General features: G+C 40.6%; 1 protein-coding gene across 4 annotated transcripts; it reads right to left on the bottom strand.

The window, feature by feature from the left end:
• Positions 1–941: 941 nt before the first annotated feature.
• atcaya (ATCAY kinesin light chain interacting caytaxin a) lies at positions 942–25,021 on the bottom strand. 4 transcript variants are annotated; one of them, XM_088349539.1, is made up of 12 exons: positions 24,584–25,021; positions 21,903–21,990; positions 18,329–18,387; positions 17,900–18,142; positions 15,118–15,282; positions 14,042–14,144; positions 13,839–13,970; positions 12,349–12,435; positions 12,162–12,260; positions 9,589–9,624; positions 7,654–7,728; positions 942–7,582 (listed from the first exon to the last, which is right to left on the bottom strand). In XM_088349539.1, the coding sequence occupies exons 2-12, from the start codon at positions 21,977–21,979 to the stop codon at positions 7,549–7,551; spliced, it is 1,110 nt and encodes a 369-aa protein (XP_088205665.1). In that variant the 5' UTR covers positions 21,980–21,990; positions 24,584–25,021; the 3' UTR covers positions 942–7,548. The 4 variants fall into 4 exon arrangements, with proteins under 4 accessions (XP_088205665.1, XP_088205667.1, XP_088205666.1 ...); XM_088349541.1 differs by lacking the exons at positions 21,903–21,990; positions 24,584–25,021 and adding an exon at positions 20,221–20,366; XM_088349540.1 differs by lacking the exon at positions 942–7,582 and having other exon boundaries at positions 7,650–7,728.
• Between the last annotated feature and the right edge of the window lie 2,711 nt (positions 25,022–27,732).

Below are 27,732 nucleotides of genomic sequence, written 5' to 3'. Positions count from 1 at the left end.
AAAAGAGAAAGGGGAATTGAAAAAGAAAATACAACAATAAAGTGAGATAGAGAAAGAGAGAGTAAAGAAGGGAAAGAATGATATAAATAAGAGTCACAAAATGAGAGAAGAAATAGAGAAACTGTGAGAAAGAAAGGAGATCAAACAAAAGAGAAAGAGAGAGTGATGGAGAGAGCGCAAAAGAGAGGGACCAAGTAAAAGAGACAGAGAAAAAGAGCGAGAGAAAGAGAAGGACAGAGGAAAGACCGATAAAAGAGGGATAACGAGGGCAGAGAAAGTGAGAGAGGGAGAGAGATGGAGAGAGAAAGAAAGAGAAAAAAAGGGAACAAGAGAAGACTTTTTGAGATGAAGAGAAAAAGGGAGAGAAAGAGTGAGAAAAAGAAAAAAGCGGTAAAAGAGAGAGAAACAGAAAAGAATACGGTAACCATTTAAGAATGAATAACACATTTCCTAAATTTATTGTCTATGAAATATGTTTTCATTAAAATATATTTTCTGATTTATTTTTTAATGCAATACTTGCTCTAAAGCTGTTGTTTTGATTTAATATGCCTTACTGTCAGGTGCACCTTATATAGGATACAAATGGCTCCGCGCTTTTTAACCAACACTTTAATCAACACTTTCTAAGAGGAGAAATAACATACAGTAAAACAAATACTCAACAATTTTCTGGTGTATAATAATACAAAAGTGAATCAAGTAATGCAAGAAATATATCAAAAATATATAAAGGAAGGCTTCTTTATTTGATTATTTTAACAAAGCAGCCGAAATCATTAATCGAAGAACACCCTATACGACTTACAGTGAAGAAAAGTATTTGAACACTCTGCTATTTTGCTATTTCTCCCACTTAGAAAACATGGAGGGGTCTGAAATTTTAATCGTAGGTGAATCTCTACTTTGAGAGAGATAAACTAAAATGAAAAATCCAGAAATCCCAATGAATTATTTTTTAACGATTTATTTGTGTGATAGCAACAAATAAGTGTTTGAACACCAGAGAAAATTGATGTTAATATTTGGTACAGTAGCCTTTGTTTGCTTTTACAGATGTCAATCATTTCCTGTAGTTTTTCACCAGATTTGCACACACCGCAGGAGGGATCTTGGCCCACTCTTCCATACAGATCTTCTCTAGATCAGTCAGGTTTCTGGGCTGTCGCTGAGAATGACAGAGTTTGAGCTCCCTCCAAATATTTTTGATTGGGGTCAGGTCTGGAGACTTGCTGAGCCATGCTAGGACCTTGATAAGCTTCTAGGAGAGCCACTCCTTTGTTTTCCTGGCTGTGTGCTTCGGGTCGTTGTCTTTTTGGAAGACCCAGCCACGACCCATCTGACTGAGGTAAGGAGGTTGTTCCCCAAAATCTCACAATACACGTCTCTTTAATGCAGTGCACTCATCCTGTCCCATGTGCAGAAAAACACCCCCAAAGCATGATAATACTTTGCAACGAGTTTTTTTGCGATTAGTCGTCTTATTGTGTTTCAAGTTGTGAAAAATGGGGCAGGCAACTTTATGGCTGGGCAGGCAAATTTTCAGAGTTGTCCGCCCTGGTGTCCGGTAACTTTTTGTCATGAGTTTCAGGCACTGGTATTACCTATAGTAACCTTGGTAACGGTGGTCCCAGCTCTTTTCGGGTCATTCACCAACTCCTATCGTGTAGTTCCTGGCTGATTTCTTACCTTTCTTAGAATCATTGAGACCCCACAAGGTGATATCTTTCATGGGACACCACTCCGATTGAGATTGACTGTCATGTTTAGCTTCTTCCATTTTATAATGATTGCTCCAACAGTGGACCCTTTTTCACCAAGCAATTGGCAATTGCTCTGTAGCCGTTCCCAGACTTGTGGAGGTGTACAATTTTGTCTCTGGTGTCTTTGGACAGCTCTTTGGTCTTCGCCATGTTACAAGTTCAAGTCTTACTGATTGTATGGGGTGGACAGGTGTCCTTAAGCAGCTAAGGACCTCAAACAGGTGCATATGATTCAGGATGATACATGGAGTTCAGGTGGACTTCTAATGGGTAGAATAACAGGTCTTTCAGGGTCAGAATTCTAGATGATACACAGGTGTTTAAATATTTATTTGCATCTGTATCAGACAAAATAATCCATAAAAAAATCATGCATTGTGATTTCTGTATTTTTCTTTTTGGTTTATTTCTCCCACAGTGGACATGCACTTACGATGAAAATTTCAGACCCCTCCATGATTTCTAAGTGGGACAAATAGTAGAATAGCAGCGTTTTCAAACACCTATTTTCTTCACTGTATTTTGCAATCAATATTGAAAAAAATTAGACAGCGTCTTGTGTCACTATATTGTGCTTTTATGATTAAAAGAACAATCATTTTTAGTAAGTTCATGTAGGTTCATTGGCAACATATGACTATGTGTCATGTTTGCACTCATTCTGAACAAAAAAGTCCAACTATGTACAGTACATTACGAAAGCCATGAGTATAAATACTAATGAAAATGTAAGAACGTAATAATTTCATGCAGCCTTATTTAATTTTCAGTGTTTTCGATCGAAAATGTTAAAACATAAATGCAATGATCCAGCATAAACAGCTAAATCGTTTTCAGTGTCTTCCTTGGTACTAAAACTGCTGGTACCTCGCCCCCCTGCTCGGGGTTTGGAATTGGGGGAGTCTGGTCACCTAATGACCCCTGACGAGAGGTGTTGTGACTCATCGGTTGGGTTGAGCGAGGGGGGCTGGGAATCCCCTCCTCTGTATCAATCTCCCAGAAAGAGTCAAGAATGTATGTTCTTGACTCTAGCCACCTACCATTAGGGGGATATGTATGGAGGTAGATTTGTGTCTTTATTACTCAATCCAAACAAAAGTTGTTTCAATCAAAATATACAATTTCAATCAAAGAAAAAAGGTTTCAATGCAAAAATAGAATACAAAAATAAAAAGAAAGTCATTAAAGGTGTTTTTTAAAGATTTTTTTTGAACGAAGTGAAAAAAAGTATTGAAGTCGTTTTCTTTTTTCAAGTGAATCATTTTGACACAAATAACCCGCTTTTCCATTGGTCAGACATGTTTGAGTGACAAGTGTCCTAACCAACGACGTCTTTCTGACAGGAAATCACGGTTGCTACCACGTGCTTGGTGGTGGAGTTGTTGGTAATGTACTTGTCCTCTTCATTCTTCTTCCTCCAAACACCATCCATCCATTATTTGCACCGCTTATCCTCTGTAGGGTCGCAGGGGTTCTGGAGCCCATCCAAGCTATCTTCGGGCAGTGGGCAGGGGACACCCTGAGCTGGTTGCTTGCCAGTCGCAAGAGCACACAGGGACAGACTATTTGCTCGCTCATTCTCACCTAGGGACCATTTGGACCGGCTAATTAACCTGACATGCATGTTTTTGGAATGTGGGAGGAAACCGGAGTGCCCGGAGGAAACCCACGCAAGCACGGGGAGAACATGCAAACTCCACACAGGAGGTTCGATCTCATGACCTCAGAACTGTGCCGCACACGCGCTAACCACTGCGCCGCCGTGCTGCCCTCCAAACACGCTTAGTGGAATTTTAGAGTCGCAATTTACAAAGACAACGTACCCTGGTGGAGTTGTTGGTAATGTACTTACCAACAACTCCACCACCACGTGATGGCAACCATGATTTATTTGTCAGAAAGACGTCGTTGGTGCAGACACTTGTCATTCAAATATCTCTGATCAATGGGAAAGCAACCGCCCACTGCGGGATATTTGTTTCAAAATGATTCAAACGAAAAAAACCCGACTTTCACTTCGTTTAAAAGACAAAAATGAATCAAAAAAACACTTCAAATCACTTTTTTATTTTTGTATTTAAACTTTTTTTTTTGACTTAAAATGTATATTTTGATTGAAACAACTTTTGTTTTGGATTGAACAATAAAAGCACAAATGTACCTCCATAGATATGGTGCCGGTTTATACATACAGTGGAACCTCGGTTCTCGACCATAATCCGTTTCAGAACCCTGTTCGAAAACCGATTTGTTTGATCACTGAAATCGTTTTTCCCATTAAAAGTAATGTAAATCGTTTTTAATCCGTTCCAACACCCTGAATGTTTACCATGAACGTAAACATCAAGCTAACCTAGGCTAATCGTACGTTCGCGTTAGCGTAATCTTCCGTACGAAAGATTACGCTAACATGAAGGAAGGTGTAAAAATAAAAAAGTCTGGTCGTTTACACGTCATTTAGCACCCGGGTCTCCACAACAAGTTGCTAGCGCTTCATTGGAAATGGGGCTCCGCTACAACACCCTGAATGTTTTCCGTAAACAAAGCTAACCCAGGCTAATCGTACGTTCGCGTTATTGTAATCTTCCGTACGAAAGATTACGCTAACATGAAAAATAAACAAAGGGTAAAGAAAAGAAATTATGAATAGGATTTCTTACCTTTGTGGTGCTCAGCAGAAGCCATGCTGTATGTATAGCAAGATCGGAAACTCGCACACCTTCTTCATATTTTGCTATTATTTCTTTCTTAAGGCCCGGTCACACAGCCTTTCACGGGCGTGTCAAGGCTGAATCACGGCCAGAAATTTCTGCTTTGAGATCGCGATACAGACGAGATACAGCCGTGCTTTACACGCGGTAAGAAATTCACACGCGGTTGGCCGCGCGAAAAAGTTTTGCGCTGCTCAAAACTTTAGACCACGGGTAACCACAGGCGGCACACGTGGTACACACGAGGTAAAGACGCGGTACGCACGTGCCAGGACGTGCTACGGCCGCGGCCAAGACGTGGTTACACGCGGGTAGGACGCGAAATTTTAGCGGGTAAACGCGGGTGGAGCACGGTCATAGCACGTTTGTTCTGCGCCTGTATCGCGGTGTTATCACGTGCATTAGCGTGTGTACCGCGTGTAAGCACGGTCAAACGCGATGCAGCCGCGGTTACCCGTGATAAGGACGCGGAACAGTCGCCGGCGTCTGTTTCGCGGGCATACCACGGGAAAACAGCGGGTTTAGCCAATTTTGCACATTTTCCACCGCGTCTGCTTCACGGGCAGAAATTTCTGGCCGTGATTCAGCCTCGATACGCCCGTGAAAGGCTGTGTGACCGGGCCTTTAAATGCAATAGTTGTTTGCACTACTCTTCATTTTTCACCTGTAGCAACTTTGCTGCTTGCACCGACCTTCTTCGGAGGCATAATTAGGGGCTAAAAGACTTGGTACACCTATATTAAAAGCGAAAGCAAAACGAAACATGTCCGCACGTGATAACAGTTCTTCACGAGGGGTGGGGACAATCTACACGATCTACACCCGTACGCCGCTCAGCATCGCACCCTAGCGTACCGGCGTTCGAATTCCGATTATTTGACCGAACAGCGAAGCAAAAATTTCTCGAAATTTTTGGTCGAGAACCGATTTGTTCAAACTGAGAGGATTTCGAAAACCGAGGTTCCACTGTACCTACAATACCAAAACCTGCTGCACGAAAAGAAAACAACAGAATAAAAGAGACATTTCAAAACAAACAGAAAATAGAAAAATCAAAACCTGTATAGCAGGGGGGACCAACCCGCTGTTCTGCCAAAACGTCCTACCTTGTGATGACGTTCTACTAATCAGACAGCGAATTTTGTATTTTAGTAAAACCAGAAACACTGAAACTCAGAATTATTGCAAACAGAAATTCTGCTCGAGACACATAACGAAGGTTGGCATGCATACATACAGTGCGTGATTACCGTAGTCAGATGTATATCGTTATTTTTTTGCATCGGCAAAATGTAATACATAAAAATATGACATCCATTTTTGTCTCCAATCATCTTAGAACTATGCGATAAAAAACTTAGAAAAATAAAAACGTGCAACATATACAGCCTTTAACAGAGGTGGGCAAACTATGACAGGCGGGTCACATGTTGTTCTGGCTTGCCTGAAATGAAATGCACTCTCCATTATATCCAGCGCCTAAAATGAAATATCTGATTGTGAACGCAGTCCATTTTCCCCCGGTCGACTATTGCTGAGAGTACAGGGGCCAAGTGAGCGTTTTTGTTTGTTTCAGTTTGGGCCACTGAAACGTGTGGCTCGCCTGAAATGAACTGCACTGTTTTGCCCCCCCATCCGTTATCCCCAGTCTGCTATTACTGAGAGCAGGGGTCCGAGAGAATAAATTTGTGTTATGCGTGGTGGCCCTTTTTTCCGTTCTTTCCATCTAAAATGAAATGCCTAATTGTGGACGGAATCCATTATCCCAAGTCGAATATTGCTGGGCATACAGGGGCCAGAAGAGCATTTTGTTTTATTTGTCTGGGCTGTGGAAACGTGCCGCTCGCTTGAAACGAACTGCACTGTTTTGGCCACCATTCATAATCCCCTAGTAGACTATTGTTGAGAGCACAAGGGCCAGCAGAATAGTTATTTTTGTGGGCCACTGAAACGTGTGGCTTGCCTGAAATGAACTGCACTCTTTTGGCCCCCATCCACCATCCTCAGTTGACTATTACTAAGAGTTTGGGTCCTAGAGAACAAATTTGTGTCATGTGCTGTGGCCTTTTTTTCCATTCTTTCCGTCTGAAATGAAATACCTGATCGTGGACGCAATCCATTATCTCCTGGTAGACTATTGCTGAGGGCACAGGAGGCAGCCAGCTTCCTGTGTTTGGGAAGCTGAAACGTGTGGCTCGCCTAAAATGAACTGCACTGTTTTGGCCTCCATCCATTATCCCAAGTCAACTATTGCTGAGAGCGGGGTCCGAGAGGACAAATTTGTGTCATGCGTGATGAGCTTCATTTCCGTTCTTTCCTCCTCAAATAAACAGCACCCATGAGGCCGCGATTCATTATCCCCAGTCGACTACTGCAGCGAGCAGGGGCTGGCAGAATGCATGTTGAAAATGGCAGATACTAGTATAATAAAATCAACATTTTCTTTTCTCCTCTACCAATTTTTTCGAACTCAATGTGGCCTGCGACACCTCTGGCCTATACAATATAATGCTATAAAAATGAAAAATAAGCAGAACATTCTTACCCAAACTAAACTAATACTTTATACTGAATTTATTTGTATTATACTATTTTTAGTACGTGCTGCAAGTCGGTCATGTTTCCAAATCAAAAGGATTAAGTTCCTTTGGCAAATAGATGCACGATCCATTAATGCACAGATTGACTTATTCTGAGAAAGTGCAAAAAAGGGATGTTGTTCGTTTGCATTTAAAGTGACAGTGTGTTACACTTTGCTAGCCGTTTTACTTTAAAATTGAGCTAAAGCGTATGCATAAGAGTAAGACACCATGGAAGCCCGAAGGATAGCACTTTGCATACTTCTGAAGCCCAACTTTTTCATACGTGAGATACATTGTAGCTATTGACGGGACCGGAAGGCTGGTGTTAATCCACACAAGATATGACAAAAAACCAAGATGAATACATCAGGAGCGGCTGAAAAGAGCCAATAGCTGGAGTTGGTCGGAGCTGGTGGAAGCGGCTAACTTTACTGGGTAGCTACAATATGAAACCTGTTAATTCGCCATTTTATTCCAAATGTTCCTCCCTTTTCATAATCCTTGCTCCAAAATTGTTGACTTTGGCCTACAGAGAGAGAAAAATCCATTAAAGTTACCTGACTAAGGTTACCTGGCTACCGACAGCGCAACAGTTACCTTTCCGTCTTTTTGTTGACCCGTTCTTGTGGGACCGACTGTTGCTCCAACTCTTGTGTATGCTCTTGCTCCATTCTAAACACATACAATATCATTTGTATTAGAATTATCAAGTTAATTCAATTATTTGTCAATTTTTTTTGATTGACAGGGTCAAAATATGCCGAAATGTCAAATCGAAATTACATTTTGATTGAGATGACTCATAAATGGTGCTGATTCTTTAATATTAGTAACTGAATTGTGAATTTGGCTTTTAAAGCCACAGTCTGTATGATATAGAGTCCCCTCCAGTGGTGTAAAAATACTTCACTTAATAAATCACTGTTGATTAGAATAGGGAGGGATTAGGATGTTCGGGTTTTAAAGTGTTCCTAGTGTCTAAATATAGGGTTACAAACAAAGGTTGCGGCCCAAAATTAGGGATTTAAAGCATTCCTAGGGTTTCAAACTAGGGTTTCAGCCCCATATTAGGGTTTAAGAGCGTTCCTACATTTTTGGCCTCACATTGAGGTCTTAGAGCATTCCTAGGGTTTTAGCTAAGGTTACTAACTAGGGTTTCAGCCCCATATTAGGGTTTCAAAGCTTTCTCAGAGTTTCCAGCTAGGGTTACAAATAAAGGTTTTGGCCCTACGGTTGCCAGATGGGGTTTCCGCCCCATATTCGGATTTTACAGCGTTCTTGGGTTTTTGGCCCCACATTAGGGTCTTAAAGCGTAGCTAAGGTTTCCAGCTGGGGTTACTTACGAGGGTTTCAGCCCCACATCAGGATTTCAAAGTGTTTCTAGTGGTTCAAACTGAGAACTCCGCCCCATATTAGTTAAGTCAAGTCAAGTCAAGTCATTTTTATTTGTATAGCCCTTAATCACAATTAGTCTCTAAGGGCTTCACAAGTTATTACATATAAGAAGATTAGGTTACTCGTATGCTATAGAGTAGAAGTGAGTTTTACGCCTAGATTTAAACATTTCCACCGAGGTTGCAGATCGGATATCAGGGGGAAGAGCATTCCACAACACCGGTGCCCGGATGGAGAACGCTCTCGAACCAGCGGAACACTTCTTGGCTCTTGGGATCACCAGGAGACCGGCGCTCTCGGAACGAAGGCTTCGGGCCGGGACATAAGGGCAGATCAGATCTGAGTTGCATATTAGGGTTTCAAAGCTTTCTTAGGGTTTTCTAGTGAGGGTTACAAACAAGGATTTTGGCCCCATAGTAGAGTTTCAAAGTGTTTCTAGGGTTTCAAACTTAGGTTTCAGCCCCGCATTAGGGTCTTAAAGCGTTCCCAAGATTTCCAGCTAGGGTTACTAACTAGAGTTTCAGCCCCACATTAGGGTTTCAAAGTGTTCCTAGGGGTTAAAACCTGGAACTCGGCCCCGTATTAAGCTTTTGATGCATTTGTAACGTTTCCATCTAGTTGTACACACTAGGGCTTCAGCCCCATATTACCGTTTTAAGCTTTCTCAGGGTTTCCAGCTAGGGTTACAAACTAGGGTTATCACAAAAAAATGATTTTAGTATTTAGAAATTCTAAACAGCTGCGATTGGTGTATCGAGTTCTCTCAGTCTTTTGTTGGTTCTGGCTGGGTTTAGAAGCACCTTTCATGTCCTCACGCAAGAAAATATGAAAGTAGGTTTTGAAATGGGTATTCTTCAGGCTTCCATAGTATGTTTCCCTCAAATACACACACTTTAGCTCCATTTTAGGCTACAGGGACCTCTACTTCTGAATTATTGCACATTGTCAGTTAAAAAAATAAGGTGCATGCTTTGAGTCGTTTTTTTTAGCATGAGCTATGAGTGATAAACTTGTGGGAAATTGATTTAAAATCACTTGTTCCTATCGAAACATTTTGCACAGGATGTATTTTTTAATCAATGAAACTGCCAAGGTTTTACTTTAGAGACATTTCAAGTAACACAAGAAAACCCTTACCTTTCTCTCCGGGCTTTAATCCTCTCCTCATCGAACCTGCAATAAATACAAATAGTGATGACGTCACGTCGCGCTGTCCCGGCGCCGATCGAAGGCGACGCGTCATGTCGAGCTCTCATAATTTTCTTCATTTTTTCGCTTTTCTTCATGTCTACAACCTACTCTATCGAGCAATATTCTAGAGAGGAACTACTGTTACTACGCCCTGTGGATATTACGCCTTTTAACCCCACACTTTTATCGGATATTGACTATTTTAATGCTGAAATTAGGAACGAGAGTTGTCGGGTTCGAACCCGTAAACGGGGAAGAAGAGGTGGATTATTGGTGAAAGCCAGTAGAAGAAATGGACATACTCCTATTCCTAGAATAGTGCTTGCTAACGTTCAGAGGCTTTATAACAAAACTGATGAGTTGTTTATGAGGATACATACCCAGAAAGATTTCCGTGATTGTAAAGTTCTTTTTTTTTTCTGAAACTTGGCTAAAACCATCACATCCTGATTCCTTAGTCCAGCCGCTGGGATTTATGATTTTCCGTCAGGATCGGGACACAGATATCACAGGTAAATCCCGAGGAAGCGGAGTGTGTTTTTTGGTGAACGACAGCTGGTGTACGGATGCTCCGATTATATCCAGTGGATGTTTTGCTGATTCGGAATACGTGACCATTAAATGCAGGCCTTTCTATCTTCCTTGTGGTTTCTCATCAGTGACCCTCACCGCAGTATATATCCACCGCAGGGCCGACGTCGATGTCCCACTAAAAGGATTAGCAAGCGCTATATCCAAGTACGAAAACAAGGATCCCAACACCCTATCCATAGTATTAGGTGATTTCAACCAGGCCGATCTTCGTTCCGTACTACCAAACTATAAACAACAAGTCACATGCCCAACCCGTGTTGACAAGATCCTCGACCACTTGTTATTGTCCAGTGAAGCAGGCGTACAAATCTGTCAACTGGTCAAGACTGGGAAATTCCGATCACTCCACGGTACTACTCATACCCGCCTACAAACAACAGCTCAAGCAAGTTCCACCTACCAAACGTACCCATCTGACCTGGTCACCAGCTGATGTGGATAAAAACTTTCGAGAAGATCGTATTGAAATTCATGAAGTCCTTGCTACCATCAAATCTAGATCTGTACCAATTCGTGTATCGTGCTAATGAAGTGTAGATGATGCCATTTCAATTGGTATTCATGAGATTCTAAGTCATCTTGAGCATAGGAATTTATACGTTAGGGTTTTATTCATAGATTTTAGTTCGGCTTTCAACACCATCATTCCTTCTAAACTCCATTTTAAACTTCTTCATGACCTCAATTTTCCCGTTTTACTATCAAATTGAATTTTAGATTTCCTTCTCAATAGAGAACAGTCCGTTCGCATTAGTGAGAAAGATTCATGTTCTATTGTCCTCAACACTGGTACGCCTCAGGGCTGTCCATTGTCTCCAACTTTGTTTTCCCTATTCACACATGATTGTCAACCCAATTTTGACCATTCACTATTCGCTAAATATGTAGACGACACCACGGTTACTGGCTTTATTTCAAATGGAGACGAAACTGAATATCAAGCATAAATTGATTCACTTTCCACCGGGTGTCATGAGAGTAATCTGTTATTGAATGTAGGTAAAACTAAGGAGATGATAATAGATTTCCGTACTAAGCCTGCCGCGCATGTGCCACTATCAATTAATGGTAGTGAGGTGGAACTGGTCCATTCATTCAAGTTTCTGGGTACTTACTTGTCAGCTGACCTCATATGGACTGTCAATGCTACTGATATTCTAAAGTCAGCCAGACAAAGGCTCTACTTCCTTTGTCAACTCAAATCCGTCCGTCAATCCATTTTGGTCAATTTTTATCGTGCTATCATTGAATCCGTTTTAACTAGGTCGATCACAGTTTGGTTTGGTCGCGTCAATCAGAAAGAATTGTCAAAGATGGAATCAGTAGTGAGGACGGCAGAGAAAATAATAGGTCATGGCCTCCCGTCCCTGCAAAGTATCTACATCGATCGAACTAGAAAACGGACATTAAAAATTATAGACGATCCCAGTCACCCTGCTTTCAGGTACTTTGATTACCTGCCGTCAGGTTGCCGTCTTCGCTCCATTGCGAGCAAGATTTTACGTCTTAAAGAGAGTTTTTACCCTTCCGCTATCCGTATATCCGTATGTATAGTATTATTATGCCAATGGCGTTCCTCCGACCTATTCTACTCTAGTCTTGTTATTTACATATTCTTTCTTTTTAAACTATTCTATATGATTACCTTGTATTATACAATACAATATCTTCTTTACTCTATTCTTTTTATTCCTTTGAATCTATTATTTTATCATTATTGAGTTTTCGCGTCTCAAATGATATCTTGTATATATCATGTATATGGTTTATACTGGCTGAATAAATAAATACAATACAATACAATACAAATGTTGTGTGCTTACATTTTCAACAATTACAAAATAATTACCTGTGCATGTAAAAACAATTGAAAAATAATAGAATGATGCCTATTTTATCTCCACACAGTTATGAAGAGAACCTACTGTATCACACATTCCGGTACATGTACATTCTCCATCGGGACCATTAGGGCCAATTCCTCTAGGCTGTGGATGTACTGGATCTTATTCATGAACTTCACACTGAAAATGGCAGCAAGAAAATCACACAATCAATAAAGTAATAATATTGTTTTTTTTCTCGGGTTAAGTGCCGACACCAGGTATATACCTAATAAAGGGTCTGGATATCGCCAGTACAGTTCGTATGAACCAAGTAGGATGAGCAATGACCAGAGACTTCAAGTTCTTCCTCAGCCTGGCATAAAAAAGATAAAACAAATATTTAAAGTGACAGTGTGTGATAGTTCATCACTAGAGGTCTTCAGAGCTCAGAATGAAGCTAAAGCGAGGGCATTCAAAGACAAAGTACAGAAGCCCAAAGTATACCACAAAATCCCAAAACCTACTTCTATATTTTATCAAATGAGTAAGAATTAATTTCTGCCAGCAAAATGACTAGAGTTCATCTCCATGAGCAACAACAACAACAAAAAAACGTGTGAGCTGGATACATCCGGAGCTGCCAAAAAGAGCCGATAGCTCGAGTTGGTCAGAGTTGGTGTAACTTTCGCGGCTAGCAGGAGAAGCTACTGGAAAGTCAAGTAAAAAATTGAATTGGTCAAGCGTGGGGACCCAAAATAACGAAACTCAGCTGTGGAAGGCGAGTGACATTGAAGGACGAAGCACTATAACAATAGCGGTTAGCAGCCAGCCATGGCTTGCAGCCAAGTGGCCTGCATGAGTGGCTAAAGAAGAAAAGGGTGCGGAAAAAAGCGAAAAATGCCTGAATCGCAGAACTCCGCAACCTTCAGCAGTGGAAGGCAAGTGACTACATCACATGAGCTGCTAACAATAACAATACCGGATAATGGCAAGCGTTTGCGTGCAGCCAAGTTGCTCACATGAATGGCTGGAGAAGGAAACAGTGGTAAAAATTAGCCATATGCCTGAATGACCTGACTCTGCGACCATAACATGCCATAACAGACCTCAGCTGTGTAGCTAAAAGCACCCTTGGGACAAGCTAGCTTTGTAAAATGGTCCTTCGGGCTTCCGTAGTCATAAGATGGAGGCCAAACATGTCAGCATTTTCAAGGGGCTTCTCAAGTTGTGTAATATCATTAAAACATAAAATCATGTTTACGAGAGCAGCACGGCGGCGCAGTGGTTAGCGCTTGTGCGGCACAGTTCATGTCATGGGAACCTCCTGCGTGGGTTCAAATCCACCTCCAGACTTCCTGTGCGGAGTTTGTATGTTCTCCCCGTGCTTGCGTGGGTTTTCTTCCGGGCACTCCGGTTTCCTCCCACATTCCAAAAACATGCATTTCAGGTGAATTGGCCGGTCCAAATTGTCCCTAGGTGTGAATAAGCGAGTGAGTTGTCTGTCTCTTTGTTCCCTGCAACTGGCTGGCCACCAGTTCAGGGTGTCCCCTGCCCACTGCCCGGAGATGGCTGGGATGGGCTCCAGCCCCCCCGCGCCCCTAATGAGGATAAGCGGTACGGCTAATGAGATGAGATGATGTTTACGAGATAGTACATGTGTTGTTGGTACTAAGTTGAATCAACAATGTTTTATTTCTAATAATGTAGCACTTTTCCACCACTAAATACACACTGGCGCTTTAAGTACTGTTAGTTTTAAATTGGTATACATATTACCTTCTGTCAATCATCTGGTAGCATTTCTTGAGCCAGCTAATTCCAGGCATCTTACTCCTAGGCGTGGCTCCATTCATGTAGATTATCAGGTAGTCTTCAGCTACCAGCATCTCCAGACTGCTCACCACGTAGCTAAAGAAGTAGATGTTACTTCTTCAATATCAACTATCAGGATTTTATTGTACACCTTAGTTTTGACTCACAGGAAGAGGTTTTCCATGACATAGTGGTATTCTGGAATGCTACTGTCAGGCAGGTAGCAAGCACAAAATACAATAATGGCGTTCAGACCTTCACCAAAATAACCTGAGGAGAGGGTTTGAAATGAAAAACAAGTTAATTATGGCAGTGAAAAATCCGATGACGTATTGGTTTTGTATTCTGGGTGCATGGCAGGAGACAAGAGAACCTTAATGAAAGTCATCAAAACAGTCCAGAAAATCATAGGCTGCTTTCTCCTCTTTGACCTTCTCTTTTGTGTACTACTTGAACAAAACAAAAAAAGTATGTACTGTATACAATGTAATGTAATATAATATACTTTCACATTATTTAAAGGACTAAAAATGTACTATTAAGTATTGAAGAGTAACTAAAAAGGCTAAAAAGTACTAAAAAGGTCTAAAATATACTCAAATCTTGAAAAAAATCCTACAAATCACCTACATAGAGCACCAAAAATTACAAAAATAAAATTGCTGAAAACTGCCAAAAAGTACTAAGATAATACTAAATAGTACTACGCCAAAAACGTACTGAAATCTACACTAAAAAATACAAAGAATTACTGAAAACTACCAAAAAGAACTAAAAAAGTCTAAAATTACTAAAAGGTACTAATTCTACAAAAAAACAAGCAAATCACTGGACTAAGAGTGCAAGAAAATGTTACAGGAAAAAGTGCTGAAAAGTACCTAAGAGTACTACGAAGGTCTAAAAGTACTAAACAGTACTAAAAAGGTCTCAAAAGTACTACAAAGTAGAAAAAAAATGTGAAAAGCATACAAATCACATACAAAAACCAAAAAGCACCAGAAATACTAAGACAGCATTGACAAGTACCGAAAAGTACTATAGAAACAACAAAAAGTAATAAAAGGTACTAAAATTTAGAAAGAGCTTGGAAAATCATTTACGGAAAGCTCTAAAATACTGGAAAGCATTAAATAGTCATAAAGATGACTAAAAACTACAAAAAGTACTGTTTATAATGGAGTGTTACAGCAAATCTTCTTGTGATCACAGATAAGAAAGTCAATTCAACTTTAATTCTTCTAACCTCCATGCGAGATTACTTTTTGGTACGGTCGAATCAGCTGCATGTCAATCCTGTGCTCTTGTTCTCCGATGATCACTGTCCTCCACAGGCGTCCGTTGTTGCCGTTCCCGTCCTCATCCAAATTCCCATTGGGTCCCGCTTTGGCCGATGCCACCGGAGTGTCATCTGGTATGATACCAAACTTGAAAAGTCGTCTCCTTTTTGTGAATAGTCTAAATCGGCGATTAATTACGTTCATGCAACTTAGCGAAGGTAAGGATGCATTTTTTTGTATTTTTTGATCCTCTCAAGCCTTGGTTCCATGGTTATCATGTTTTTTGCTTCTACTTTTAGCATCACTGCAAGCCATAGGACCAATAGCAAATGAATCAGTGGCGGGCCATGGATTTTACACTTGGGCCTTCAGCGCCAAACGAACTGTCTCTATGAGCCAGCTCTTGGAAGTGAAATTTCCTATTTTATTTTTGAGGACTCGGGTGGAGGAAAGGTGATTTTGGCTCACCCGCCCTGCACCCGGTTCTTTAGGTCTGATGGCCGCCGAGCACAGTCTGTTCAGGGTCTCCGCAAAAGGGGAGATGAGAAGGGACCCGCTTCGTCCAGACGCGCAACACGTAAAGCCTGTCTGTCATAACGAAATCTAAGTTAAATAAGAATGCAAAAACAAAGACAATAAATAATAACAGGGGGATAAAAATACATTTTAAAAAGCAGCAAGAGAGATGCACAGCCTGACCCCAACGTGCAGACCCCGCACGAAATTTGGATCTGGATCTGATCTTATCTCTAAGCTAATGGTGGCGGACAAAAATTTTTACCGGTTGCGAAAGCCTTGCTCACTTTGGAGATGTCCCACCTTTTGGTATTAAATCAGCACAATATACTGTGTTTCCTTGTGCAGCTGTTTTCTTTAAGTTTAACGTCTTTTGGTACAATCTATTTGGTGTATTACAGCCCCTAGCTAGTCATAGTTTGTGAAACCGGTGATGTTTCTCCCGAGGGCTTTCAGATGCCAACTCAAGATCTGATTGGCTAAACCAAAAGCTTTCTCGAAGACTGATATTACTGGACACGGCCTTCAGGATTTTTTGGAGGAGGCCTGAGCTTACCAACAACTAATGGCTGAAATGATAGGTTAAATGCTTAAATATGAAAGCACACATCTGGAAGCAATGAAAAGAAGCTGACAGACAATTTTGAATGATAAAATACACAATATAATTAGCATCACATGATTAGATCTTTTTAGGCCAACAGAGAAGGCCCTGCCAGTTTTCACATCCCACCACTGGAATAAATACTGTACAAAATGTCATGATTTGCCCATTACCCTCACCTGTGCCCGCTCCTTTAGCACCAGCTGCTGCTCGTTTCCTGATTGGTTCCCCTCCTATTTAAACTCCTGGTCAGTCTGTCAGCGAACCTCCGCACACACAAGGCAAGCACTTTTTGACTTTGGCTCCGGTCTGTCCCGTCCTATCCTGTATCCCACCCATCTGCCTCTGGCTTCCCGATTGTCTCTGGCTACCTGACTTGATTCCTTCCTACAACCACGCTCCGATCTCTCGTACCGGCTACCTGACTTGATTCCTTCCTACAACCACGCTCCGATCTCCCGTTCCGGCTGCCCGACTTGTTTCTGTCCACCGACCACGCGCCGATCTCCCGTCCCGGCTGCTCGACTCATTTCAGCCCTCCGAACAAAGTTTCGATCTCGTGGGCTTCCTGCTTCTCCTGCCCAGCGATCACCGAGTCGCTGTTGTTTGTTTCCCCGCGCCTGATTTCCCCGATTCTTCAATCAAGCTAGGAGTGAGGCGTTACGCGTTTGTTTCTACTGTCTTTTCTGGCACAAAAATTCAGTATTATATTGATGTATGTGTGTACTGCAGGGGTCGGGAACCTTTTTGACCCAAAGAGCTAGAATAGCAAAATTATTTTGATTTTTGTTTTTTTTGGAGAGAGCCACACCATATATTTTAAGACAAAATTTGAAAAAAACCCATAAACCTGCTCTCCTGACAAAAGCACGTTTTATTTCACCATGTGACGTCTGGAGATTTGAAATTATCCACTAAAAAAACACAAGTAATGCCCGCTTCCCATATCAATATAAATATACGCTCATTTTGACCATCATTTTTGTCCTGTATAATATTTTTAAAACATGGTGACCAGCAAAGTTATTTTATCAAAATATCACGAAATTCCAACTTATTTATCAGCGGTGCAGACGGCGCAAGGCAAGGGAGGAAAACTAGGGCGCTTGCTGCGCGTATAGCTAAACCTATTCCTATTACTCACCCAATCAACTTGCACTGGGTGCTTTGCTGGAGTTTGGGGATGTTTACAGTTTGTTCTGTGGGTTTTTATCATAAAGTGTTTTGACAGTAGAGCAAAATTGTTCAATGAGCTTCAACACAAAGGATTCCTTAGCAACGTACAGTCAAAACAGGGTCTGTTTGGTTGACACCTCAACTGTAAATTGTAGTTGAGACTGTGCCCTACATATACTGGACCAAAATATTTCTCTCGAGTGTCTTCCTGGCTTCTATGTAACAAAGCAGCATCTCCTAGCCTCATGCGCTCATGAAAAGAGTCCTATATGGCCCGCGAGCCATAGGTTTCCGACCCCTGGTTTACAGTATTGATGTTGATGTCGTATAGTGGGAAAAATGTCATAAACGGAGGCCGAAAATACACATTATTCCACACAGCAAAGTAAAAACTTTATATGGAGGGGACACCGAAGCTCGGGGGTGTATTATATGAGTAACTAGCATCCTACCTTCCCACTCCAGGTCATTGCTATTGGCAATAAATTCCAGCGAGTCGGTATCGTCTGGCGTGTCAATATCATCTATGTTGATGTCCAGGTCATCGGGTGTGTCCAGAAAGTCATCTGACAGCAGGGACCCTTCGCTTTTATCCAGGGAGAGGTTCATCTCTGGGGCAACCAGCGTACGCAGTTTACGGTGCGAGGACGACACACCGGCACCTCCACCAGGTGAGCTCAGGGCATTGGGCGGGGCTAAAAGGTGAAAAGGAAAAATCCTATCTAGGAAATTTGATATCTAATTGGCACAATGTTTCAGTCTTTGCCTGAGCTTATTTTAACCTTACTTGTAATAATTACAACCTGTTAATAACTTAGTAATAACATGATAAGTTGTGCTAGAAATACATATAAAACCGGTAGCCCAAAATGTTGTCTTACAGGTTCTGTTGTCTGTGAGGCCACAAGAAGAGTCCATGTCTTCGTACTCAGGTAAAAGTCTGGGGGACAGTGGAGAAATCTTATGTTTGATGAGCATACAACTCATCACATAAACTAAAAACAACATTCCGTGTATTAGTGTGAGTTGTGCAGAAAAATCCTATTGTTTTCTTAGCTGGCGGCCATTTCCAAGTTTTCCATTTTTTTTTTACATCAACAATATCTGAGTCACGGCAACTCATTCAACTGTCTATTTGCATTGCTCAGTAAAAAATACAGTTGACCCCCGGGTTGTGCCATCCCTACCCTACGATATTTTAACGTTAAAACATAAAATACGATGTTTTTGCGGCCCCTCGTTGAAGCATTCTCCCTACCATACGACATCGACAACAAATTAGTTCGCTTGTCTGAAAGTGTATACAAATCGAACTTTGTGTGGACTATGCGAATCACGTGTTGCACTTCTAAGATTTCCGTCTGCAATTCGTTGACGTCATATAAGATACTGGTCTGCTATTGGTTTGCGTCACGGCATCATGAAGAGACCGATATGCAACTGGCTGAACTCCAACCCACAATGCCTTTCTCTCTCTTCATTCAGTTCAGAATCTCCTGTAACAAACTCTAATTTGTTCAATCATGGGTTCCAAAACTTGCTCTGATGCGAAACAATAAGATAACCATAGAAACCATAGATGATAAAGAAATATGAATGAGGCACACGTATCACTACCCTCGCAAAGGAATATAACCATAACCAATCAACGATCAGTTTTCATTTTAATGCACCGTGTTTTCCCACTCTGCATCCACCCACTAACTCGACTGTACCAGCTCAAGTCACATCACACTTTTCTTTTACATGTATATGTATTTATGATTTTACTTAATCATATGCATGCCATGGCGGCTAAGGGATTAGCGCGTCAGCCCCACAGTTCAGAGGTCCTTGGTTCAAAACCAGCTACCAGCGTTCCTATGTGGGGTTTGCATATTCTCCCTGCGCCTACATGGATTTTCTCCAGGCATTCCGCTTTCCTCCCCCATTTGAAGACATGCATGACAGGTTGATTGGTGACTCCAGATTGTACCTAGGTATGAGTAAGTATATGAATGGTTGTTTGTCTCTGTGTGCCCTATGAATGACTGGCAACAATTTGCCACTGTCTATAGATGCCTGGGATGGGCTCTGGCACGCCCGCCACCCCACTGGTGATGAGCTGTGAGGGAAATGGATGGATGGATATGCAAGTATATTACATTTAAGTAGTACTTACTATACTAATTTGTTATTCTAACATTCTCATCAGGGGTTCAGGGATTACCCAGAATGCATTAGCTAATTACAAAAGTGTTCTTTCTCCCGCCATATATATATATTTTGGATTAATGTCATATCCCATGGGTTTACTGTACTGCAAAACCCTGACAAGAAAGTATGGGAGATTATTGCAATAATTAAGATGTCCAATGGAAGATTTCAAAACAATACTCAAGCCGTTAATCCATCCTAACGCCGAAAATGGGATGGTAATAAACTTCTCTTGCGGGACAGGGGAAGATTTGAAAGCTGTAACATGGAGGATAAAAATGTAGGTGAGAGAAAGAAAGCAGAAGGTTTTTTATTTGGTCCATTTCTACCTAACACTATGTGCATGTGATGCACGGGAGCTCCACTGCAGACGTCCCCACGTGCTGCATTCCTCCGCATGCTGCATCATCCACCCTGCAGGAGAATGGTGAGCCCCTCCTCTGAGCTATTGATAAACAACACCCCTCCCTCAAATAACACCCTGCTGATAAATACAATGGACAGTGCAATGTAAATTTGCACCACAACACCCAAAAGGTTTTTCCTCAAAAGCTGAACCATAAAAAGGGATGCCTACCTTACAAAAGTGAGGTTAGATCAGTATTTTTGGTCTATGTTTATTAGTCTTATTCATCCATTGTCTTCATTTTATTGAGCATCTCTCAGAGGCCTCTCTGAAAGCTGCATATTTTCCTCCTCCTCCTGTTTCTCTCCACCACTAAAACCTGACACCATTGCGATGTTGTGTTTTTGGTCTACCGCTGAGTCACATGACCTTCGTCAGGCCATTCACAGAGAGTCTGTTGCAACCGTTCGCCGCTTCGGGACGGAGGGGGGTGAGTCCGTGTCATCGATAGTCTGCCGAGCTATATGATTCATAGCTATAAAGATTAGATTAGATTTGATTAGTTTTAATTTGTTGGTCCCCTTTACTTCCCCTGACTGTACCGGAGGGAAACAACAGACATTACAATACACACACACAAAAAACAGCACAATAACAAGCATACATGACAGAGGGACAATGAGGGCAGACTGATTAGATGGCTCAGCGGGGCCTGTTTGGAAAGGTAATAGCTAAGGGAATCAGGCTTTTCCGAAGACAGGCTCTCCTAAATCTTAATGTTCTTTTTGTATCCACGCCCTGATTTTAGCTGCAGTGTATGTGAAACGTGTGACTTTGTTCCGGTTCGTCACAGACAGCACAGTCAAAAGACATGTGGAGGAGGGATGGGTTGAACAATGCTCCGGTACAGTAGTAACAGGAGGTGAGGTACACTGATGACTGACAGTCTTTGTGGACTCTTTTTTTGAATATCCGTGCTATGCTGAAATGTGCTGTGATTACACAAGTAATACACGTGAAGATTATCACAGTTAACTTTGAATATTTTGTATTGCTTATGCTGCTTCATAGTAACTTGCGTTGTTTTGTAATGATTGTTATAGAGTAGGCACTGATACAAATACTGAGAAGTGATGCTACCAGTGCTTTTTATTTATCTAGTTTTCCTCACAAAACAACAGGTCAATTTAAAATGACAGTGTGTAATAATTCACCACTAGAGGTTGTTGTTGTAGCTTAAAATTGAGCTGAAGAAGACACACTATGGAAGCCAAAAGGATACCACTTGGCAAAATTTTGAAGTTTACTTCCAAATTTTCTTGTGTGAATTTCAGACAGTGACAGGACATGAAAGCTGGTGTAAATCCCCGCCAGCAACAACAAAAGACCGAGCGAGCTGGATACACCTGCAGCAGCTGAAAAGAGCAAATAGCTTAAGTTGGTCAGAACTGGTGTAAGTGGCAAACATTAGCGGCTAGCAGAGGGAGCTAATGAAAAGGCCAGTAAAAGATTGCAATAGAAAACATCGGGACCCTGAAACACAGAACTCAGGGATGTTTGTGTGGGCATTCTTCTTTTGTCATCCCTTTCATGTTTTGTTCTGTTAAAGCTGGATAGTGCAGCAACATTATTTAGTTGTTTCATCCACACGTGAGTTTGGATATTCTTATTTTTTTAAATATAATATTGGGGGGTGTATAGTGGAGCCCGTATCAGAATAGCCTTGATGTCTTTTAATACCTATGATCTTAGTAAACTTTGTTGTTTTGTTCTGTACATACACCGATACCAATTCCTTTACTGTAAAATGATTCCTTTATAAAATATTTTTTCGCGTCTATAATAATGGGATCCACGTATAAGGCCAAAAAAAACTGACATATTCTAACCAGCACAAAATAACACCAACTCACCTGGGGAAGTCTTCATCCTGCCACTCGTCTTTTACTTCCATGTTCTCCATTCTTAGAGTTGCTTCTGTGGTGCCCATCCTTCAGGATCCTAAAAATGAGAGCACACACATAGTAGTGAGAACAATTTCGAACACAAATCTGAGATGAAATTGTCAGCTATAGCTCTCATGTTGGGATTGCAATAGAAAAGGAATTTCGCTTTCGTGGAGTGATTATATACGATCCATAGACACGTTATGGTGACATTTTGACGTTCAAAGCAGTTGTGTTCTATGTTCCTGCCCACTGGTGCACATGTGACAAGCATGTGATGAAGGTTTCTAAGTTGAGCCAGATATGAAACTTTTCCACTTGTAATCAAGAAGCCTCTGTTGGGCAGGATAAGTAGACATATTTCTTCCTCGCTGCTTTACAAGCCAATGTTCTATTTTTAGCGTAGTCAAAGATATTGAATAAAATATATCTCAATTTTTCTTGTTTTCTTTTTAAACATTTTTGCAACATAAACAAAAATGTGTGCTTACATGTTAATTTTTGCAATTAGCGATATTTATTTTTAATTTTTATCATCTTTTAGTTCTATAAAATAACAGAATGTAATTTAAAATACTTATCTTTATTGTCATTGTTTACAATGGACTGTAAATTGGTTACAACAGGTTTATATGTGGCACACAAGGATAAAAGACTACTATAGAAAATAATATAAAAACTAATAATAGGATTGATAGGTAATAGGCCTTTTGCAAAAAAAAAAGAAAAATGGAGAGAATAGGAAATAAATAAGAAAAACAAAAAATGTAAAAAAAAAAAAAGCAAGAAAAGAGGAAAGCAAGAAGTAATTAATAAAGAATTTGTTGTGCTCTGTTACAGCCCTTTTGTTATGATGACTGATTAATTTCACCCGTGCCCGCTCGTATGGCGCCAGCCGCTGCTGGCTTCCTGATTGGTTCCCCGTCCTACTTAAGCTCAGTCCTTTCACTCGCCTGTTGTCAGTCCGTCAGCGAACCTCTGTTTCTACAAGGAAAGCATTTTGACTCTTACTCCCGTTGGTTTTCCACCCGTCTGTTCCTGATTTCTCCGTTTGTCTCCGGCTACGACCCGTTTTTTGACCCTGACCACGTTTTGATCTCCCGTCCCGGCTTACGACTCGTTTTTTGATCCCGACCACGTTTTGCTCTCCTGTCCCGCCTATCTACCTGTTTTTCTGTCTACGACACTAGGATCTCCCGCTCCAGAAGATCCACTTCCGAATTCGGAACACGTTCCGATTCTGTGGGCGGCTTGCTTCCCATCACTAGATCGCGGGCGCTGCCTTTCCTCTTTATCTCAATAAACTTGTGGTTAACGTTACGCATCTGGGTCCTAATTCCGTTCTGGTCGTGACACCTTTAAGACTTGTTGTGATCAAGGGCTATATGAATAAGACTTAATATTTACAGGGGAGTGTCTGGAGACTTGTAAATACGCCAGAAAACAGTGCTTATATTATGCAAAATAGAAATAAAGTTGTATAATATGAACATTATTTTTTCAATACACATTCAATATTTTTTAAGTGTGTTTCTAATTAAGTCTTTAATTTGATTGGCAATTTATTGGTTTTTATTTAATTTTAGGAACAATATTATAACCATATCAAGATACAAAAATAATGAGATCATATTTTGTACTTAAGAAGATTTTTTCACAGGTACTTTTACATTTTGTTGTTCTTATATGAATAAAAGTGCCTCCATTTTTGGGGTCATTTTTCTTTTGTTTACAAGTTTACATCGTCAATAGGGATGCACGATAATAGTAAGAATAATGATTCTTATTATTCTTATTACTATAAATGATGGCTTACAGCCCACTATTATACCTTTTCATGAGATTCTTATATTTTCAAATGGGATATTGAGTTTAGGCTATAACCAACAACATTAGTATAAAAAAAAAAAGGATCGCAATTTTACAGTGGATTTGTAATTAAATCAGAATGTATGACATTTTCTTTTGCATTACATAAAATATTGAACGATATTCTCATTTTATCAAACAGTCCTATATTTATCTCGTTCAAAATGACAGAATGAAAAACAACTTATATCATTGTATTTTTTCCATTTCTATTTCGACCCAAAAACCTTATAAATCCTGATTACGTTTTCTGAATTAATTCTATATTATAAAGAGTAATTTTCCAATTTTCCGTGTAAGTTGTGAGTAATTTGGGCTTTCCAATCATTTGTAATTTCTATCAAGGAATAAATACATGTATTACAATTTATTACGAATTTTTAGAGTGTCAGGTGACAACAAGGAAGTATAAAATACAGGACTTTCTCGTGTTAATAAGAAAAATGTACATTCTAGATTCATTGTAAATATACTGAACTATTGCAAGCCTTGCATTATTCTAACATTGATGATTATGGTTAACAATCTACTGATATACCTTTTAATTCTAATGTTTTGAAATGAGATATTTTCAGCAATATCATAAAAAAGAAAACTTTCAATATTTACATTGAATGGTAATGAAACCACAGTGTTTTCGTTTTTCTAATTGCGTTACAGAAAATAAAGAACTGGATCACAATATTTTCATTTTACGAGGTTATCCTGTGAACCCAACAAGAAAATGACCCCATTCTATTTCTAGGGTGACCCAGAAGAATGTCAATGACCACACTCACACGAAGATGAATTAGAACTTCTTCAAATTCTTCGTCTTTCCGTCCAGTCCGCGTATGTAAATAGCGTTCCTTGTCTTCACTCTCAGGAGCAGAAATTCAATTCCATCATCTGGCAAAATATGCATACGTCTCTCCTTCCCTACTTCACATGCACGCAAAGTGTCCTCAATCTCAGCAGGTGCTCGAGGACAGGGGGCACCTCTGTGCTAGATTTCGCCCCAGACACCCTCCCCGTCTTCGTTCCTTTGCCTCTCTCCACCTTTGTTGGGAAAAGACTACATCGGCGGGGCACTCCCTTTCTCTAAACCTTGCTTTTATTGAATATATCTAGATGTATTCCTTAATTATATACATTAAAAATCCTTCAGCCATTTGAGAAAAAGAAGCGCTGATCCCTAGAAAAATCCTGCTGTCGTTGTCGGTTCTGGATGTCGTTGGTGTTCCCTGGCAACAGCATCACGTTCTCTCCTCCCACCCGTGATTTTTTTTTTTTCACTCCCACTGCTCCAACTCTCAAATACCCTCCGTGCATATTTATTATTCAATATTTTTTTGTGTGTGAACCACTTACATGCCATTTTGATATTTATGTTGTCCCCTCCCTTGTTTTGATTTGTTTTTATTTATTTTTTTCTTTTAACTCATTCAACGCCAGAACGTATAAATAGGTTTTCAGAAGCATTGTCCCTGAGTGCCAAAACGTAAAAACAGTATTTTTTTGTTTTATTTTCAAAAACTATTATATAGTGTTTGGCTCTGCTCTTCGGTAAGTATCAAGCCTCTGGGAATTATTTCAGTCTAAAAAATCACCATTAGATTAGAGCTTTGTCCACACACCGAGAAAGCCCAACTTCATAGTATTCCTTCCTGTATCCGGAAAAGAAGTGTGTGTAGGCGGCCCCATATGACGAGTAAGCGTAGTGAAGCAGAGTGGTGAGATTTGCAAGATCTGGACAAATATAAATAGCCAGTTAACTCAACAGGGCTTATTCCTTTCAAACAAGATGATGAAATCCCATCGTCATTGTCCTGTTAGAGAGGGATGACATTTTGTGCCGAAATCGTCTTCACCTGAAACATCAGGCGCTGAAAAGTCCTTGAAAAAGATCATGCATTGTTCCTGCACAGGTGTATTCCTTGAAAATGCTTCAATGTTGATGTTGTGTTTTTAAAGAATGAAAAGTGTTGGAATTTTGGGTGAAGTGCTTGAAATTGTTGCAATATTTCTCAACAAGTCTTCTCAAAAATGACGCAGACATGGCTCTATGGTGGCTCTGGTTTGCCATTTAATTTTTTTCTTTCCTCCTGATTAGCTGCAGCTGGAATTAGTTTTTACAGCATTTTCCTGTGAAACGACATCGCCCCCTACGGGTCAAATTTAAAAAGACAGTTGAATGCTACACCTACAGGACTGTCTCAGAAAATTAGAATATTGTGATAAAGTTCTTTATTTTCTGTAATGCAATTAAAAAAAACAAAAATGTCATACATTCTGGATTCATTACACATCAACTGAACTATTTCACGCCTTTTATTATTTGAATATTGCTGATTTTGGCTTACAGCTGAAAAAAACTCAAAAATCCTATCTCAAAATATTAGAATACTTCCTCAGACCAAGTAAAAAAATAATTTTATAACAGCAAAACTAAATCAAACATTTGAAAATGTCCATTGATGCACTCAGTACTTGGTTGGGAATCCTTTTGCACGGATTACTGCATCAATCCGGTGTGGTATGGAGGCAATCAGCCTGTGGCATTGCTGAGGTGTTATTGATGCCCAGGATGCTTCGATAGCGGCCTTCAGCTCATTTGCATTTGTAGGTCTGGTGTCTTTCATCTTCTTCTTAACTATACCCCACAAATTCTCGATGGGGTTCAGGTCAGGGGAATTAGCAGGCCAATCAAGGACAGTGATGCCATGGTCAGTGCACCAGTTACTGGTGGTTTTGGCACTGTGGGCAGGTGCCAGATCATGCTGGAAAATGAAATCCTCATCTCCATAGAGCTTTTCAGCAGATGGAAGCATGTAGTGCTCTAAAATCTCTTGGTACACAGTTGCATTTACTCTGGACTTGATGAAACACAGTGGACCAACACCAGCAGCTGACATGGCTCCCCAAACCATTGCTGACTGTGGGAACTTCACACTAGATTTTAAGCAACTTGGATTTTGCTCCTCTCCAGCCTTTCTCCAGACTCTGGCGCCTTGACTTCCAAATGAAATGCAAAACTTGCTTTCGTCTGAAAAGAGGACTTTGGACCACTCTGCAACTGTCCAGTGCTTCTTCTCCATAGCCCAAGTCAGATGCTTCTTCCGTTGTCTTGAGTTCAGAAGTGTCTTGACCATGGGAATACGGCTATTGTAGCCCATTTCCCGGACACGTCTGTGAACTGTGGCTTTTGATACCTGGACTCCAGCTTCAGCCCACTGTCTTTGAAGCTCCCCCAAATTCTGGAAGCGGCTCTTCTTCACAATTTTGTTAAGGCTGCGGTCATCTCTCTTGGTTGTGCAGCGTTTCCGGACACATTTTTCCCTTCCAACAGACTTTTTGTGGATATGCTTTGAAACTGCACTCTGTGAACAGCCTGCTCTTTGAGAAATTTCTTTTTGTGTCTTACCCTCCTGATGGAGGGTATCAATGATGGTCCTCTGGACAGCAGTCAGATCAGCAGTCTTCCCCATACTTGTGATTTAGTTTACTGAACCAAGCTGAGTGTTTTTAAGGCTCAGGAAACCTCGCAAGGTGTTTCGAGTTAATTAGATGATTCAGGTGATTAGTTGAATAGCCTACTTGTATACTTTTTCATGATATTCTAATATTTTGAGATAGGATATTTGAGTTTTCTTAAGCTGTAAGCCAAATTCAGCAATATTAAAATAATAAAAGGCTTGAAATAGTTCAGTTGATGTGTAATGAATCCAGAATGTATGACATTTTTGTTTTTTTAATTGCATTACAGAAAATAAAGAACTTTATCACGATATTCAAATTTTCTGAGACAGTCCTGTATACAGGGCACTATGAAATCTGAATGAGTGCAAGAATTACGCATGAATTGTCAAGTCAAGTCATATTTATTTGTATAGCCCTTAATCACAAAGCGTCTCAAAGGGCTGCACATGGTAAAAGTATTTTCCCCTGT

Source organism: Urocampus carinirostris, chromosome 12, assembly GCF_059441175.1.
Source record: "Urocampus carinirostris isolate Australia breed hairy pipefish chromosome 12, RoL_Ucar_1.0, whole genome shotgun sequence".
In the NCBI taxonomy this organism is placed as follows: domain Eukaryota; kingdom Metazoa; phylum Chordata; class Actinopteri; order Syngnathiformes; family Syngnathidae; genus Urocampus; species Urocampus carinirostris.
This window is presented reverse-complemented; position numbering and strand designations above follow the sequence as displayed.